We start from the raw sequence: 18,819 nt of genomic DNA on the forward strand, positions 1-18,819 counted from the left end.
AACCATGCCGCATGATGTCAGCCTTCCTCCCATAATATGTTTTTGATTAATTTATTGAAATTAACATAAATGGCAACAACTTTAACTTTTACTCGGCCAAACCATTGACCATTGGCGCACGTCTGCAGCTGACCACGGGCGGTCAGCTGCCTCCCATTTCCCGCTGCCCGCGCACTAGCCGACATCAATAATTAAATTTAATTGCCATTGCTGCTTCTTAATGATGCAAACATAAAAGACAGCACATCACGGCGGTGGCAAGTTGTTCGTGCTAGGTGAGAAAAACCCGTTTTTGAAATGAAAATCAAATTAAATGAAACCCGCGAATGATTGCAACACACAACAACCGAAGGTGAATTACACATAAATGTATGTATATACATATATTTTATATATCTATATACATTAAATAAATGAATACCATCCTTGTGGTATGAGAAAATGCTTCCACTGTTATGAGTTGAAGGTGCCGGAACGTAGAGGAAGGTGCCATTAGATGCTGCCAATTAGGGGAAACTTACAGCTGGGATGCATCACACGTGCCACGAGCCAAATGTTCTACACATGGGAGGGTGACTAGAAACTACATTCAGAGCACGACCCTCTCAAGTGAGTGTGCGGCCTCTAACTAGCAATAGTAGGCTATTTGGGTTGAAAAGGTGAAAAGAGGGGGGCACAGGCTATACATAAATGCTTGGTGGTTGGCAACTCTAATCTCAACTACCCCATTGTTAACAAAGAAATCGGTTAAATAAAGACTTACTACTACAAGGAACACCTGTGTCTGTGTACATATGTACACGTTTAAGGGATGGGTGTAGCACAAAAATGGTAGACTAATTTTAAAGGGACTATATAAACGTGGGAAAACAATGTTAAGTTAAATATTACAGAACTTAATCAAACTATGCATTATATGTAGGTAAGGCACATCTTCAAGTACGGAAGTGAGTGTTGACATTAGACAACGCCAGGAACTTATGGTATGTGTTAAAAAAGAGAACCAATGAACCGAATTAAATTAGTGAAACATGGTTTATCTACTAAACAATACATAGTTAGTACGTATGCATATAATAAAATAAAATAAAATAACTAATCTATTCAGTACTCCTTTCGTTTTGTGTAGTTGCTGCATTCAAATCCAAATATCTTGTTATTTAATCTTCTCCATTGAATGAGAAGCAGTCTATCCGGAATTTGGGCCGTTGTCGGTTGTCATTCACTCACAAAAGAGCTGTGTACTATAGTATGTATGCCAAATCCCACCTGGCGACTTTCTCATGCCCTGCCTTTGATAATTAATAAATTTGCTCGATTCTAGGGCAGCGCATAATTGCCAAGCCCAGAGCGACTGTATAACAGAAAACCAAAAGCAAAACAAACCGGCAAAATTACTAGAACCAAACAAACACACAACATAGATATAGTATATGTATATGTATGTATGTATAAATACCGACCAACGAGGTCGCATTGTGGGCGTCGCGCGCCTCGAAATCCTTTTTACTAAGGCTAAAGCAAAAAGTCAACTTTGCCTGCCAAGGAAACGGCGGGCGGCCAAAACAAAACGTCGACGGCAAGGCATAAAAATCAAATGAAATTTATTGATTTTCCTATGCAATGGCAGGCGAAAAGGCAACAGCAAAAGCAGCAACAACAATGAACAGGCAAAGTAAAAATGTTGCCAAGGAAATGGCCAATAAAAATAATTTGCAAGCAAAAAGCAAAAACACCAAAAACATATTTGTGATGGCAAAGTCAATGCACGACTGAGAAGTATAGTAGAAGGAAAAGCGGCTAAAAAACCAAAACGTGCGATGCGAACATGCAAAGGCAACGTCAACTGAATACACGTAGCGGTGGCAAGTGCGTGCGTGCGTGTGTGCAGTCCAGTGGCAAGGAGCATACAAGTAAATAGAGAGGGGGGGCCGTCGCAGCAGTTGCGGCGGCATTGTAAATGTCAGCTCAAGTTAACGGGTCTGAGGCGCTAGCAAACCAACACGACAGAGACGAGCAGAAAAACCGACAAACAGACATTCGAAGAGTGGGACCAGCGGACTGATGGACAGACAGACAGACAGACACGCAGGGCACGCACGGCAGCCGGCATGGCAGCCAGCACACAAAAGCGACGTTTTGTTGGGGGCGCCAACAACAGAAGTCTGTATGTAGCAGCAGGTGCCGGTCTATAGCTATAGCTATAGCTATTGTTGTCGTTGCTGCTGATATTGCATTTGATTTGAGCGCGTGGATAAACTTACTTGATACAGCTCATCAGGCGACGAAAAGGTTTTGCTTCAGATTGAAACACTTCTTTCCACAGTTTTGAATTTGCTGTCAAAATATTTACTTTTAAATTATGCTTGATTGGAATCACAGATGCGGATGCGGACGCGGGCACGCACGGCACAAAACCGCAATGTAACGGATACTTAGAAAATAAACGTCCAAACTCGTCGATTGATAAGCGCCTTCGGATAGCGGCGAGATAGTGGCCGTAGAGAATGGCAATGGGCGCGTTTATCAGGAGTGTGTCGCGACAAAATTGCGGACGAGGGACGCGGAGTGAGAAACGCGGACACGTATTCTCTATTCATACATACAGGCGTACATATGTATGTACAAGTGTATGTCGAGCACTCTGGTTTTTTCTATTTTGCACAGCACGCTTTAATTTCATTTGTGTATAAAATAAATATTCACGCTATTAATTTGTAATTTATGCTTATTATTTCATTTACATTTATTTTTCACACATTTCTCTGCTGGCAAAAAGACGCAAACTTCACAGCTGACTCTGATTTGCTTTGTGTGCACGTTGTTGTTGTTGCTCTTGTAGTGGCGGTGGTGGCAGTATATAAGTGCTGCCCGCTGTTGTTGTTGTACATTTCACGCGCCCTCTCACACATACGCACGCACACGCAAACACACACTCATCCACAAACACCAGCACCCACACATAAAGATGCGTGTACACTTGTTTGTGCCTGTATGTAACGTTGTTCGACAATTGCAATGTTGGTGTGTTTTCTGGCTGATGTTGGTGTTGGTGTTGTTGCACGCGCACCTCGTCCAGCGACTTCGACGGCCAAAAATGAACTGACAAACTGAAGCGGCCCGACGAATCCAACACGAACAGCGAGCCAAGCTAGCTCAGACATGTTGCACGCAACGGTTCGATGTGCTCACATTGGCCATGTTCCATGTTCCGCCGCTGATAACGGCTTGGGACCTTAAATGTACTTATAATGGATGTATATCGATATCATATAAAATATACATATATTTAGAAAACTCTCTTAACGAGGTATCTTTGTGGCTAAAGCAAGAAGGCAGCTTACAAAATTAGTGATATCCATTTTGAGTATGTTTATTCCTTTTCTTTCAAGCGGCATGGCGGGGAAGTGCCTTATTTGGAATGTTGCATATATTTACTTAAGAATTCATTTCAATTCAATAGTTTAAATGGTAATGCTTTTACCAAGAGGGAAATTGTTCAAAATTACATTAAGCCTGTAAGTACCATCCCAGCTTCAACAGAAATATCCTTTTATTAATGTTATGTTTCAATGCTCACATTTTTGCATTTTAATATGCATAATTACGAAAAGAGTTATTTGCATAAGAGCTTTGAGGAAGAACTTTGAGGAAAGAAATGTAAGCAGGTAGCTCGACCCGTTTGTTTCCAAGTTGTATTAACGTGGCATAGTTGTGGTTAGTGCAGCCATTAAGCCATTAAGAACAAACTGTATTTTTGACAAACTTAGTCCCCGGTGATTAGCTATGCTTTAACAAGAACCGTATCAGTTATAAGAAACCTCAAACAGAACATAAATATACTTATGTGGTTTCAGGTTTTTGGGCTCAGTCTGAATCTTAACAGACAATGCAATGATTCCGATCTCTTCTACTTAACAAATTGGGCACTATACTATTTTAGGCGCTATACCTACACAAACGGAAATTAGAAATGTCGTTCTATTTGTGTAAGTTATAGAATCTGGTCAGTTACGCTGAAACCCTTTTTACACATTTGTCTTTATAAGAAAGGCACAGTCTAATGAAGGTAGGTCAGATGCTGCACCATTCATGCTGACCTGCACCTCCCATTACTGTTAATATGGATCATTTCAGCTGTATTTTTGTTAACGTAAAAGCTTTATCACTACACTTCTAAATATTCTTCTTTATATGACGTATGTATTCATACAACTCGACGGCCGAGCACATGAATTTGGATTTTGGACTAGTTGGCTGCTGCAGCAGCCTTTAAAGTATATAATGCGTATAAACTCTAGATATTTAAACATACTTATTTAGCAATATAAAACCATGCCTAAAGAAACATAACGATGACAATCTAGTATAATTTGGTATAGTACATAAATAATTGCCATCAGAATGACAAATTGTTAGACGAACTGCCTAGTCTTATCTGTTTCCTTGTATTTTTAGAAGCAAATTTATGGGTATGCCGTCAGATATCGTTCCCATTACCAACATGTTTTGAAGGAATATTTTGCATGTGAGTTACTTTCTCCACCACCACGAGAAATGTGATAAAAACGAACGGAAATGCAACCATGAATTCACGTTAGTGCACTTATGTGTAACGAAATAGATTTTATAAAAGACCCTCTTTTGAAACAATGGTTTCGATGCTGTTTTATTAGTAGTATATTCTTTTAATATACACTTACTATATTGATAAATACTTATCTCTAACGTGCTGAAAATTGTGGATGAGCACTTGAATAATTAAATGTTAGATAGTTGTGTATGTCAAGAAATGTAAAATCTAAAGTACATGCACTTGATGTAGCCTGACATTCAAGAAAAGCTCACATTTAGTTTTCATCATTATACTTTTAGTTTTGAATGTCGATGCGTATTCGAGGACATACTTTACACTTCACAGCTGATTTTTGCAGTTGAGGCGACTCATTCATAATGATCTTGAAAAGCACTTTACGCATTTTGTGTAAATGGATTTGCATTTTTGGCCAATATATGTAAAGCGTTCCAACAACTGCCAATTTGTGGTTATGAAAAATGCATTTGTCCTCTCAAAAAGGACACAAACTAGGCACTTCCTTACACTTTTCATTTGTTTACACACGCTCGGCAAGTTTCCATTGTGCTCCCAGGAAGAGCAGGCAAGGGACTGGACATGCAACTGCAGCATTCTTTGTGACAGCAATAAACTTTTTGACACAATGTTTTCGTTTCTTGGTATCTATGTACGTCTACCTCTCCACTTCTCCCCCTCCCCAGATACCGCTGGCTAAGCAGAATGCTGCAAATAGAGCCCAAGTTTTTCACAACTTTGTCGAGCGCTTGTTTTGTTTGTCTCTCTCACTATGCCATTGACATTTTCAGCTGTGCACATAAATGCGATATCTTTGAATGGAAAATGCGTTTGTATTTAGCACATTGTGCCATTTGAATTCAGCCAAGCAATGTTTTGTTGTTTAGATCGTTAACTATGTTTGCTCAACTCACATAGTTGTGCAACAAAACTGCAGCTCAGAGTCATGACAGTCGTGTGGTAAACCAAAATAGTTGTATAACAGAATGACATTTATGTGCACATTTATAAATACGTATTTAATAACAAGAGGAGCTCCTAGCATAAATAAATGTATAATAAAAATTGTATGAAGAAAACTAAATCATGCATAAATTAAAATTAAAAATTAAATACTGGGTCTTTGTACTTCAATTAAAAACTTAACCGAATTCAAGATCTAAAGAATAATGCTATCTTTTTTGTGACGTGAAGATCTGTCTGACGCTTTCTGATCTTAGCAATGGAATGATATGTATTTTTAATTCTTTTTCTGCTAACTCATGCATATTATACTTGTATATATTATGGTTCACCTTTAATGTATTCTTTGTGTTATTACCAACTAACATTTATATAAGACTCATTTATTACAAATGGAGGGTTGCATTTGTACGGGTCGCTCCTATAAGTACTATGACAACTATATAAAATAATAAACCATTGCTGGGTGTCTGATAAGATTGGCTAACGGATGGATCTGTCGATTCTACTTACAAAGCAAATCGAACAATTGAATCACTTAAATGTTTATATTTCCTCATGTTAAGTTTGTCAGATTAATTCTACAACTCCTAGCGTTACATTTTCTTTTTATATTAGGAAATCGTAGTCCGCATGTTGCGTGCCCCTGAGTCATTCTTTTTTTTTTTAACACAATTACTGGTTAACTACATGAATGTTTATGTACTTAAGTATATTTTCTACTAAATACTTTTTTGCATATTTCGATCATAATTTAACAATTGATTTTCATGATTCGCCCATCATCCCATCATCTGCGACCTGCCTGTGGATAACAACTTGGCAGCAGCCGTCATTTTACAGCCTTAGCACACTTCATTGATTTTTTCCTTAACGCTTTCGAGATGCCACGTTAAACCCAAAGAGGCGACTTCAACAGAGAGCGCCTCACGTAGTGGGGCAACTGCAACTTCAGCAGTAACGTGTCAACCGCATGCAGATGCCAGCTCTGTGCTTTTGTCTGAGCATTTGCATCGATTGCTAGTTTAGGTAAATAGCTGTTAGCGTGCACAAATATTTTCTTCATATCGACCTGGTATTGTTGTTGTTGTTTTTGCTGTTGTTGCTCAGTCAAAGTAATTGCCGTTGGCATTTGTGCCGGGGCAACTTGGATAACGATCTACATGTCGCTTAGACGCAACACAAATGTCAGATTTCTAGGCGAACTTCTGGGCACCCACAACGTTCCAGACCTCATGCGAATCTACCCCAGCCTCTGCCTCACTGTATCTCTACTCTTTCCCTAGCTAGTACTACTTGTAGGCTACCAATTTGCAGGCAATTGAAAATGCAATACACGCTCAGGCAAAACCTCATTTGCAACACTTCACGCAACGCAGGCGATTCCGATTTAGCAAAGATCAAGGGCGATAATGCCACGTAGTCCAAGCGTCGAGCAAGCGACCGCATTGCGTGCAACAACGCCAAGCTATAAATAGGCGGCATTGCAGCCGTTGTAGCAGAAGCAACAAGCAAGCAACTTGGCCTTATCCCAAAGCACTGATCTTTACGCAGCGGCAGCAATAGCAAGAACTACAATAACAAGAACAATTGCAGCTACAACTACAACAACAGGTATAACATTCCTTTCGACATTTAATTAACGATCGCGATTGCAATCAAGGCAATGGGTGCTCCACACCGCCAATTTCAATATTGTTGCTGCTGCTGCCGCTGCGCATGTGCAGCATTTTGTGGCAAGTTAGGCACTAAGCTGACAAATACTGTAATTAAAGTTAATTGCTGCAATTGGCGCTTCGTTTCCGACTCATTAATACTGCTCTCTCTCTATATATACAAGTATACCAACTGATTAGTGCGATAAGCGCCAACCCAACACAACTACTCCCCCCGCTAGCTCACCGGGTTGCCTGTCATATGCGCCAGATGTCGTCCATAATTTCAGCCTGCCGATAAAGACGTCGCCTTCGACGTCATTGTCGCTGTTGCTACTGCTGCGTACGTGTTTTTGCGCTTAATTGCAAGGCACGTCGTTTGTCGCATGCCGCTAGTGAAACGAGCCAGAAGTTGAAGATTTTAAATTGCTTTAATATTCCTCCTCTTGCTTTAAAAGCGTCGCACACACACACACACACACACACACACACACACACACACACAAATACACTGGTATTGCTATAATACCACATTTATTTGCGCCACAAAATATTATAATATTATAATATATATTGAAGGGGCTGTTTTGCATAAAGCAACCGCTCAATGGAGTGTGCCAAAACAGTTTGCCAAACAATAAAATGCATGGGGCTGAGCGGCCACATTTGCAATAATATTGTAGTACTCGTATAAAATACTCTTAGTGCAGTTCATTGAACGCATACAAATCCAATTAGATTTTCTACTCTAATGCTCAATGGCAGCCATAAATATGCGCGCACACGCACACACACACACACACTCATACACACAGACGCACACTCGAGAAGTCTTTGCGAGCTTCTGTTGACTTGGCATGCAAATCAAGTGCAAATGTGTACGCATTAAGAGCGATTGATAAAAAATCATAGCATACTTTTTAGCCAACAAATGAAGTAACTCGTACAGGTCTATTAGCTATGCATCGGTGGGCGTGCGCGATTGTGTGTTTGGCCAAAAGTTTGGCTGTTAATTGTTCTGACATGCAAAGTTGTTACGCCATGCCTTTTATTGATTTTAGGAATTAAAATTGCGGCATATTTGCAGTAAACTTTCGCATACCAATGTTCTCATAATGTTGATGGGTATTCCTATGTAATTTATGTTGGCATTTTCTGCATGCATATTTTAATGGTTTAATTATGCATGGAAACGCTAACGTAAATATTTAATCATATTATGCAAGCTTAAAAGAGTTGTAATCAATTTTTTCATGCATGTAAATGACTTAAAAAATTGACTATGAATTATGGCACATGTGATAAGAATTTATTCATTATTAAAATTATTGAAAAGTTCCTGCTGTGAACAGCTGCTGTAAAAATTGCATATTAACAAAAGACGTTGCTATGTGCCATAAAAACAAAATTGAAGCTCTTTTTATTACCTGCCACAAAAAAACTTTCCACACTCACTGGCAATTAAGAAGCCATAAACAGAGTAGATGGTAACATAAAAAGCGCAGGGGCAAAAGTTCCAAAGCACAATTTGAAAAACAGTAAATATTCCAGCTTACCGCAGGAGTCCCAGTACCAGGTCGATCGCCAGGCACGTAACTGCGGGACTTGGCACTGTGAATTGCAGTCACGAAAGGATTTAGACAGATGTGTGTATGTACATGGGTGGGCATATAGTAGAGAGAGGATACACAGTCATACCTGCTTGCATTCACTATGCATACATATGTACGTGTGTATTTACATACGTATATTATGGCCAGGCAATAACATGACTTGCCAGATATATTTTTGTGTGCCACTCTTCGGCAAATAGCAAATGTGTTGTGACAAATGGAGCAAAGCAGGTGCTCTATGGCGAATACATAAATGCATGCAATAATCATAGTGAACGGCAAAGTGGGTGCGCCCTGGACATGTGGCATCCGAGAGCACGCACGGAATATGCCTCACAGACATTTGAATGCTTGGCTAGTTTTGAGGCAAGAGTTGCCTGGCATTAGCATACGCAGCATAACTCTAGCAGATAGTTGCCTGCATTTTCTGCTGTGCTTGGCGATATGAGTTGGAACTGATGATGCATTGCCCTTTATCCGACAACATCAGCCAACCAACCAAACCAAATACATACTAAGCTTGTGCAATCGATTACCCCGAATTGCAGTTGCCAAACCAATAATTTACTGTTATTTCGTAAAGACTGTTGAAATACCAAAAACAAAAACTGCTAGGATTATAAAAACGTGCCTTACAGACAATCGGGTACAACTACGATACAAATCGCAGCAGTGTCCATATCTTTCCTTAAAATTTTAGAACACGGTTTTTTAAATACATTAGGATTTATTTTTAAAATCTAAGCTATAGTTTGTTTGAATTTGAATGTACTCCCAACGTCCATATATTTAAACGCAAGCAAACACAAATATAAATCTATATTGAAAAATATTCCTGTTTATCACGCACTTGATTTACACCGTCTTAGTCGAGACTTCAATTTCATGAATTCCAGTGTATCTACATATGTATGCAACAACTTTAAAACACCCCTTTGCCACGATGCCACTTAATAAAAGTTCGAAAACAATGTTAATAAAGCTGCGTTGGTATTTCGCACTTGCCATTATATGGTAAATAATTTGATGAATTGGAATTTGCTTGCAGCTGAGAAATTTTGTTTTTCAGCTTCCGGATCCATAAAAAATAAAAAAGGAGCAGCATTTCGCAAATAGTTAATACATTTAATAGATCATTTTATGAACGCGTTAGCAGCTGTTGTTATAAAGAAAAAATATTTTTAATACGGCATCAGATACTCATATAAAGGCCAGTGAATCACGGCCTTAGTACCATACATTTTGTATAAGAAGGTGGACTTTGAAGTTAGTGAAGAAGATTACCAGATGTTTATATTATAAATGGGTTGCCTGCCCCAAATATGCCACAATTATAATTAGCATCCTGTTTGACACACATGTATGCAGACATGCATATACTTATATACTTATATATATATATAGTATATACATATAAATGTGTTTGACGTGATTGGCTGTGTGATTTCACAGCTCACATACACACGAGCACACACATGGCTTTATTTGCCAGCATGATATATTGGCATTTAAGATGGCTTGCGGCAAATTATTTCAATGTCTGGTATCTGCTCGAAAACTCAGTCCATATAATTTGTGCATACTATTCGAAACGAAGCGGCAAAGCTTTCACAAGCTCAACTGAAAGCCAGAAAAAGTTATCACTGAACTGTAAAAATGGAATTAGCACTTGGGGGATATTAATTAATTGGAATTAGAATGTCATTAAACGGCTGACACTATTCACTGCATGCCCAAACATTAGTGCCTTTTGCTGTCATTTTGTCTAAATAGCAAATACCAGGAAGAATAAAAAGACCAATGCAATTAAGAGTCAAATGGATTTTATTTTGATCTCACTTTATGTACACTAAGTGGATAGATTTATTAGATCCAATAATGCTTTCAACATTAAATACACTATTTGAAGACTCTCTTTATGGAAATTGATGTTTAAAACTGGTCTAGACCATAGTGACCTATTATATAAACGTGGTCCTCGTCGACGACGGCATACGTAAAAGGCGTTAGAGCTGTAAAAGTAGCGTCTGCGTCTTCCTTTCTGTGTGAAGGCGTTGCTTTCGCTATAATGCAAAAAAAGGACAGAAATAAATTTGAATTAAATTGTCATGGAAACACTTATAATGGTTCGCCGATGCATAGGTCAGAACTTTTTCACAATAAATATGTTGTTACAAGACAATCTAAGTTTTAACTTGAATACAGCAAAAAATGATTCGCTTCATGGGTCTTTCTTAGTCTTAATTAATTACGTATAAGTAGGAAAGTTTCGAATGTTTCTAATGAACTACTCTTTGCTGTGCTTTACAGTGAAAACTTAAAGCCCTCATCGTAAATATCTACTATGTCCAAAAAAAAAGGAATAATCCAATTTTCATGTAATCATATTTCTCATCCGCAACAACTTCCCATGATTGGTAGGGAGAGCTTCTACTACTAGACAAGTGAATTGGTTTCTTTATTCACTCGTGAGTTGTCAAAAAGAACGCTTATTAACTCACCTGCTAAACGTTTCATGTTTATACCGTTCCGGCCTATTTCGAAAACTGTCTTGTGGTGCAGTCCCTTTAGGTATTCGCCGCTCTGATCTCCGATTTTGTTGAGCTGCGCCTCCCCTGCCTTGAAAATACGTTCCACGCCTACTTCGGTCAATGGCTTCTTCAGATCTAGCGTTGTTTCGTGGCGAAACATTGGCACAATAAGATTTACCAATTTGACTTCCAATGCTTTGAGAAGCTGGCGCAAATCCAACGTTTCCAGATTGCCCTTCCATCTCTGGAGCAACACCAGATAGCTCGTCGTATTTATCAGTGGAAGTGCCACTACACTGTCTCCAAAAAGGGCGGGCACTGAATTTGCCCGCATACACCTCACCTTCTTTTTTGGATTGGGATAAACGGTGAAATCGCACATTTCTTCGGTAGGGAATTCGTTTGCGAAAATCGCGCCGTAAAAAACCCCGTTTACGAGCAAAACTTGGGTGTCCGGCTCGAATGTGTGATCTGAGACAATCGAACGCACTGTGTTCTTTGTAGCATGATACACACCGGAATTCATTACATTTGCCGATCTTTGTGCAGATGTAAAATTTGTTAGCTCCACAGCCGCATCTCCATATTGAGTGACTTCTGAGATATACTCTGGATCGATTGTCAGACCACTTTGGACTCCCAATGTTGTGAACTGGTACAGCAAGTGGTTCTGCTTTAGTTTCACTTTGTTCTCTTGCATCCGCGGCTTCAGAAGGTTCTCTATCTCCAGTGCGCTGTCGTCGCCAAGGGCGGGCACCAATATACCTAGGGCCTGCTTTATTCCTAGTGGTGAGATGGCAAAGTCTTTGTTTCGAAACAGAGTTTGCTGCACGGCGCTGTACATCCGAACCGGAAAGTGATGCTCGAGGTTTGCGGTATCTGCTAGAACGCTGCAAATGAGCAGCTGCAGCAATGGGAATAAGAGCAGTGGACGTAGCCCCTGTATCATCTGATCTGTGAAAAATAACAAGATCAGTGGTGCTCTTCACAAACAATCCAGAGAATAACCCACCTCCCATGCTTCTACTTAGCATGGGTGTAAAGGAAGAAATGAAACTGAATCCATGTACCCAAAACGCTCAAATTCCGTCATCACAACTCGATTAGTTATACTTGCATAACCATAACCTTTGCTAAATGCACACGTAAGTACATATTGGTAAATCAACTTAAAACGTTTTGTCATGCTTTAACACGTGCTATCGCAACGTCATGCACCAAAACATGCCCTGCACTGCTGCTCTTTCACATTGTTGCACTTTATAATATATCTGGGCCACATGGCAGAAACAGCATCCAAAAGTGTGCACAGTGGGCTGACAGACACCAAATGGCTGACCTAACATGTCACATTATTCGCATGAGATACAATCAGCCTTAGAGATTCTCTATGTTCTCTCTCTCACACACTCTCTCGGCGAAATTGTATTACCATTATAAAGATAAAGTACTCTGAATTATTCCATTTATCATTAAATATTTTAACAAAGTTCGACTTTTTAAAAAATAGTTAGACTCTGCGTGAAATACCCGGAATGACCCTTTCTTGTGTGTGTGAACATTTGCAAGACAGTCAGCATAAACAAATTATTATTCTATATATTATTCAATTCAAATTAATCCATTCAAAACGAATTAAATTTAAATTATTCCGGCTCTGTTTACGTACAAGGACTCGCCATCTACAATCCTACAATTCTTTTATATATATTTATCAAATTTTCAAAACCCTGTATATTTCGGTTCATGTAAGTAAGCAAATACTTAGACATTTGCTTACTATGCTGTTGATTTCATCTCAATTTCATATGGAACAACCCCACTGTGCTGCAGAATAAGCAAACATTCTGTATACGATAATGGCACACATTTCTGCCACGCTTATCCACGTGGCCCCGGCTTCGTACCCATGCTGCTTCTGTCAAGCTCCCGTTGCCCCAACACTCAGCCCTTGCTGCTTGTCGCAATAAATTTCAGCGCCAAAGTGATAATGAAAGTGTTTCCTTCCGTTTTTGCCAAACAATGTGTACAAGACAGAACAGAAGAAGAAGAAAGGAAACAACGTGGCGTATGAGTAACGTGGCAGGAGACTGCACTCTCCAGTCAACCATCCCTGCCCCACCTGTTTTGGCATTGTTCGCTTATTTTCTCCATTGCTTGTTTATTGTTTTCCGCTCAGCAAGAAATTCAATTTCAAGCGCAAACACGAAGGGTAAAAAATGAAATGGGATCAAACGCAGCCAAATGTGCGAAATGAATCGCTCCTACAACTCCTTTGGCATAAATCGCTTTCAGCTACTGGCACAGCAGACCAAGCAGAGCTGAAATTTTCGTTTCTAAGGGCAATAACAACTAGCACAACTACTATGGCTTGTCTTAGGACAGACCTTGTGTCTGCCTAATTGTTCGTTTAAATGTAGCGCAATAGACATGGAGAGACTGGACACTTCGAAACAATTAAAGTTGCACTAGAGTCAGGCAAAAGTTTTTTTTAAGTGTTTTGCGCCAAAATGAAAAGGACCAAACAGTTTCCTAGCTATGTATGTATGTACCAGCTACCAGTTTTTGCTTGGCGTTCAAGATACTTGCCCAAAATGGACAACGGCCCGCCAACTGGCGACGCTCTTACTAAACAAAATGGCTGCCTGCCAGTTTCGACTTTTGTTTAGTTTGTTTGTGCGAGTGCGAGTGTGCATTGCTGCGGCTAAAGTTCCTTTGTGTATAGAACATTTGCTTTCTTATTCCTTTTTTTTTTATTTATACTATATACACTTTTTTTTGGTTGAGGCCAAAGTTGGAGAAGTGCCGCAGTCCGTAGAGGAAGAACCGTGAAGTTGTAGATGGCGCGCAGCAACTATGACAAAAGATTGCAGTGGCCAAAGTTTGGCACAACGTTAATTAATTTTCGCTGAGCTCGAGCTCTCAATTCTGTAACACAGTTGCATTTATTTTCGCTAATGAAGTCAGACTCTAGCGGAGCATAAGCAAATTCGTTATGTGTCTCACTTAAAATATTCATAGGAAGCGCCAAAGTAGAGACATTCGGAATTTAATTGGATTGTGAAGGATGTGCTTGATAAACATTATGCAAGCATACTATAGCTTCAAAAATATACAATTTATACTCACAAGCTATACTGCTTTCGGTGAAGCTGAACTAAAAGTTTCAGGTAAAATACCTCCCAAAAGACTGAAAAGACATTTCACCGGATTAAATATATAATATACTTGTATGTGCTCTACTTTCTTAATGTGAGGCCCTAGTTGTATTTATATGAAATAAAAAAACCTATATGTATGTATATAGTATAGTATATACCCATAAACTCAAATTAAGAAATTTTACTAATTTAAATTTTATAATTTAAATGTATAAATTAATGTGTATAATAGGAAATATTTTCAAAGGGAAATTTTTGAAATTTTACATATTTCCAACAACTGTAAGCCAGCCACCCACGTACACATTTACTTTATAAATGCACAGAAGTTTTATTTATCAGCCATTGTAAATATTTCAATTCAATTCTTTGCATTACCATCCCACATTATCAATTGATTGGAATAGCAATTCCTCATTTGGAAAGAGATTTTTTACATCAATTGATTGTTAAATTTACTTGATACTGTAATCAATAATATACGTATTTGTGCCGACACTATCTGCTCAAGAGTGCAGCAATATCAAAATTCTGCTTAAAAAGACGCAAACGTTCCGTATCCTGATTACACTTGCACTCGGTGAGCTGCATAACAAACAATATACAGAAGCAGACACAATCAACTACCAACACGAGCAGCAACACACACACACAAATCCACCCCCATCCACGCACACAAGCTGCAATCAGTGTGTATGCCCCTAGCTTAGGTTCGGAGCGTGTTCCTCATACTCTGAACTTTTGTTCTGAAATTGTTTGCGCAACCACAAAAAGAGCAAGAGTTCAAAAAAAAAAAACAAAAAAAAAAACAGACACACACTCTCACCCCACAACAATGCCAACGCCAGTTGAAACAAGTTGTTAAAACGGGTTGCATAAATTTTACATGTTCTGGGCTGTCCCTGCTGTTGTATAGCTTACTAGGGCTATGGACCAGAAGTACAACCGCCTGGAGGGACGATAATGGCACACATTAGAATGCGTAATTAAGCGCCTCAGACGCAGCCTCGACACTGCATCGTCCATTTCGGCTTTTATGCTAATGACCAGAGTGAATTGCTTTCAGTTGCTGCTGAGCACACATCAGATATAAAAATGTTTGCCACTTTACGACAACCTGCATTGTTAAGGTGCTAAACCTGAATGTACGGATTCAGAAATCCAAAAAAAAAACCATTTAGATATTATTGAAATACGTATATTTGAAATTACAAATAATTGTTATCACAATATTATTCCTGAATCTGTATATTATTTTATGTTTTTAATTTAAAGTCAATAAAGATCATTATTGGCAAAAATATTGATCATATAAAAAATCTGTACAAACATATTGTTTCTAGCATCGCTAAATCGAAAATCGTAATTCGGATTCGTACATATTCACAAGATGTAGGTTTCTATTCTTTATAGTTCTGTTATAATTAGAGTGGGACTGAAAAACAATAAACGTTTCCCTATGTGAAGAGTATAAAAACAAGATAGAACGCTACAGTCGAGCAAGCCCGACAGTAAAATAGCCTGTACTCTCCACAAAAAAGAAAAATTAAAAAAAAAAATTTTAAAAAAAAATTAAATTATTAAAAAAAATTAATGAATTAATTAATTAAATTAAATTAGAATATATGTTTATGTTCAGTTTTAACAGCATACATTTACATCACGTACCTATACGTGTTTATATGCGTGTATGTATGCAGCACAAAGTTGAACCAAAGCAGCAACAACAACAACAGCTGCGGGCAGCGCTGCCGACAGAGGCAGCGCATGAGCAGCGATTTTACTTATGGCTATAACTTTCTTCAGAATTGACCTATCATGATGAAATTTGGCACACGGACACATTAGTACTAACTGGATGTACCTACCAAAATTGATTTCAAAATTCCGAGAATTACGGAAGTTATAAGAAAAAATACGAATTGCGGGGGAGTGGGGGGGTGCATCGAAAAAAAACTCAAACTCGTACTTTCTCGGTCTTAGGAGAATATGGAAACCAAGTTTGGTTATTCTAGCTCTTATACTTTCTGAGATCCTTGCGTTCATACGGACAGACAGACGGACAGACGGACAGACGGACGGACGGACAAGGCTATATCGACTCGGCTTCTCATCCTGATCAAGAATATATATACTTTGTGGGGTCTGCCACGCCTCCTTCTGTGTGTTACATACATGCGCACAAAACTAGTATAGCCTTTCACCCTTTGGGTACAGGCTATAAAAACTAGAGGGCAAACAACATCATTTAAAGAAACATTGTGTCGCCCATAAAAAATGCATGGCATATGCATTCGAGTCTCAGATTGACAAGAAAATTGGTATCGAAAGTGCATCTATGTGTTGAAACAAGAACCAGCAAAAGATTGAGCAAAAGATTGGATATACAAAATGCATTTGGTTTGCATTGCATAAGCTGTGACAAGTGGACGGAGTCATTATTATTTGCCACATGTGCTATTAATGTTAAAAAGTAATCTCCACCAACGATGATAGGTAAGCATCTACTTATTTAATGCCAAGAATCCGTAAGAATCTATTTCCATTTTCAGTTACAAGGACTTTATGTTTGGCACTTTTATTTGTGGCATGGGCGATAAATGATGTTACGGGACAACAAAACCAGCACATTAATACTATACGAAATCAAATAAAAAGATGTAACCTTTTGAGGTGGGAAAAAATTTGCAGCAAACAAAACCGGGCCGTCGAATGTCCACCACGACAGTGGCTAAGACGCTGTGAAAGGCAGCATCAGCAAACATGTCGAAAGCTTACTGGTCGGCCGTGCCCAGTAATTGTTCAAGAGACCGTATTACTCCCTCATATCATATTAATTAACAACAGCGCCTCCCTGCCTCCTCCCAAGCCGGATAGGGTACTGAACGTCCACTGGTTCATGACCAGCTCCACGAAAGAAAATGTGTTCTTCTCTCACACAGCTCTGCAGCTCGCCTTCAAGATGTTAAGGCAGATTACTAATGGTGCAACTTCCTCAGAAATAGAAACTGCTCTGCAAGTGGACCGCTATGACAGCCAGCAGCTTACGGGGCAGCCAACTGAAGGATATATGATTGGTATTTTCAATGGTATCTTTCTGAAAAGCCCCGCAAAGTCATTCAAAAGAAACATAAATAGTCGATTGGGTTCGATTGAAGCAATAGACCAGGAACACTTCCCACAACAGCTGAAATTTATCAATAGTCGTATTGCTCGGGAAACAGATAACAAAATAATCGATCCAGTGCATATTGAAGATTACATTGAATTGGATAAGCCCAATAAAGTTGTTTCGATCAATGCGGCTGTTCTAAGTGCCCAATGGGAGTTCCCATTCCAATCACAAAAGACTAAACCTAGAGAATTTTACGGCATTGAAAAGCAGCTGATTGACTTTATGCAATTCGACAAGATCCGGCTTCCGTACGCCAACTTGGAAAGCCAGAAAATAGATGCGCAAATGTTGCTAATGCCATTCCTTCGCACCACCCGCAATCTTAAAATGATGATTCTTTTGCCCTCAAAGAAGAGTAACCCTGCAGTTATTGTATCGGGTCAAATGGCATTCTTTGGCAAAAGTTTGGTACAAATAGCCAAACTCGCCAAATACACGGACCTAGAGGTTCAAATACCGAAATTCGAATACAAATGCGATGTTGAATTAGTGCCGGACATACTCGACGATTTGAATATACGAAACATTTATCAGGAAGGCAAAGCTGATTTTAGCCCAATATCCGAAAGTCCAAACCTTGCCCTCTCTAGTATGAGGCATATAACCTACATTCAATTCAATGAACACGGCATAAACATCGATAATGCGAAGAAGCAAACACGTAAGCCTAAAAACTTTTCGAAACTTAATAGATTAAAAATAAGTTTTATCTTTCAGTTAATGATGTGGCAAGCTTGGGTGGTAGCATCATTCAATTCCATGCCAATCGTCCTTTCTTCTTCGCCATACTGGACGATAATGAAATTTATTTCACAGGCCAATTCGAGAATTCCAGTTAAATTTGAGAATCAAACTAACGGTTCTTCAAGAAAAACACCGTTAATTTTTTTTTAATTTTCAGGCAAAGCTAGGTGTTTAGTTGGGAGAAATAAATCGTTGAATTTTCTAAAAATATTATCGATAAATTAGTTAATTTAATCCAGTCATAAGTTTCTTCCTTCTTCTTTATCGCCTTCGACTATAAATCTAATCATCTAATGAGCATGATAATAACTAAAATACTGGCTTATGTTATGTGTAACTCCTTAATGACTTTTACAGTGAATTCTTGTAATTGAGTCGCCTAATGA

General features: G+C 38.9%; 3 protein-coding genes across 3 annotated transcripts in view; 1 reads left to right on the plus strand and 2 right to left on the minus strand.

Annotated features, from left to right (window-relative positions):
• Positions 1–3,058, minus strand: part of LOC115634641 (putative polypeptide N-acetylgalactosaminyltransferase 9) — a 78,857-nt gene extending 75,799 nt beyond the window's left edge. Inside the window, exon 1 of the mRNA XM_030532497.1 lies at positions 2,265–3,058. The gene's annotated coding sequence lies outside the window, so the exon portion shown is untranslated. The remainder of the gene's footprint in view (positions 1–2,264) is intronic.
• Positions 3,059–10,628: 7,570 nt separating this feature from the next.
• On the minus strand, positions 10,629–12,403 carry LOC115633934 (serpin A12-like). The gene is made up of 3 exons (XM_030531451.1): positions 12,366–12,403; positions 11,324–12,307; positions 10,629–10,885 (listed from the first exon to the last, which is right to left on the minus strand). Exons 1-3 carry the CDS (start codon positions 12,385–12,387, stop codon positions 10,755–10,757), a joined length of 1,137 nt encoding a protein of 378 aa, XP_030387311.1. The 5' UTR covers positions 12,388–12,403; the 3' UTR covers positions 10,629–10,754.
• A 4,663-nt stretch (positions 12,404–17,066) lies between these two features.
• On the plus strand, positions 17,067–18,631 carry LOC115634083 (serine protease inhibitor 42Dd-like). The gene is made up of 2 exons (XM_030531636.1): positions 17,067–18,350; positions 18,407–18,631. Exons 1-2 carry the CDS (start codon positions 17,414–17,416, stop codon positions 18,526–18,528), a joined length of 1,059 nt encoding a protein of 352 aa, XP_030387496.1. The 5' UTR covers positions 17,067–17,413; the 3' UTR covers positions 18,529–18,631.
• Positions 18,632–18,819: the final 188 nt, after the last annotated feature.

The sequence above is a fragment of the Scaptodrosophila lebanonensis genome, unplaced genomic scaffold, assembly GCF_003285725.1.
Source record: "Scaptodrosophila lebanonensis strain 11010-0011.00,11010-0021.00 unplaced genomic scaffold, SlebRS2 tig00000001-arrow-pilon, whole genome shotgun sequence".
NCBI classification, from domain to species: domain Eukaryota; kingdom Metazoa; phylum Arthropoda; class Insecta; order Diptera; family Drosophilidae; genus Scaptodrosophila; species Scaptodrosophila lebanonensis.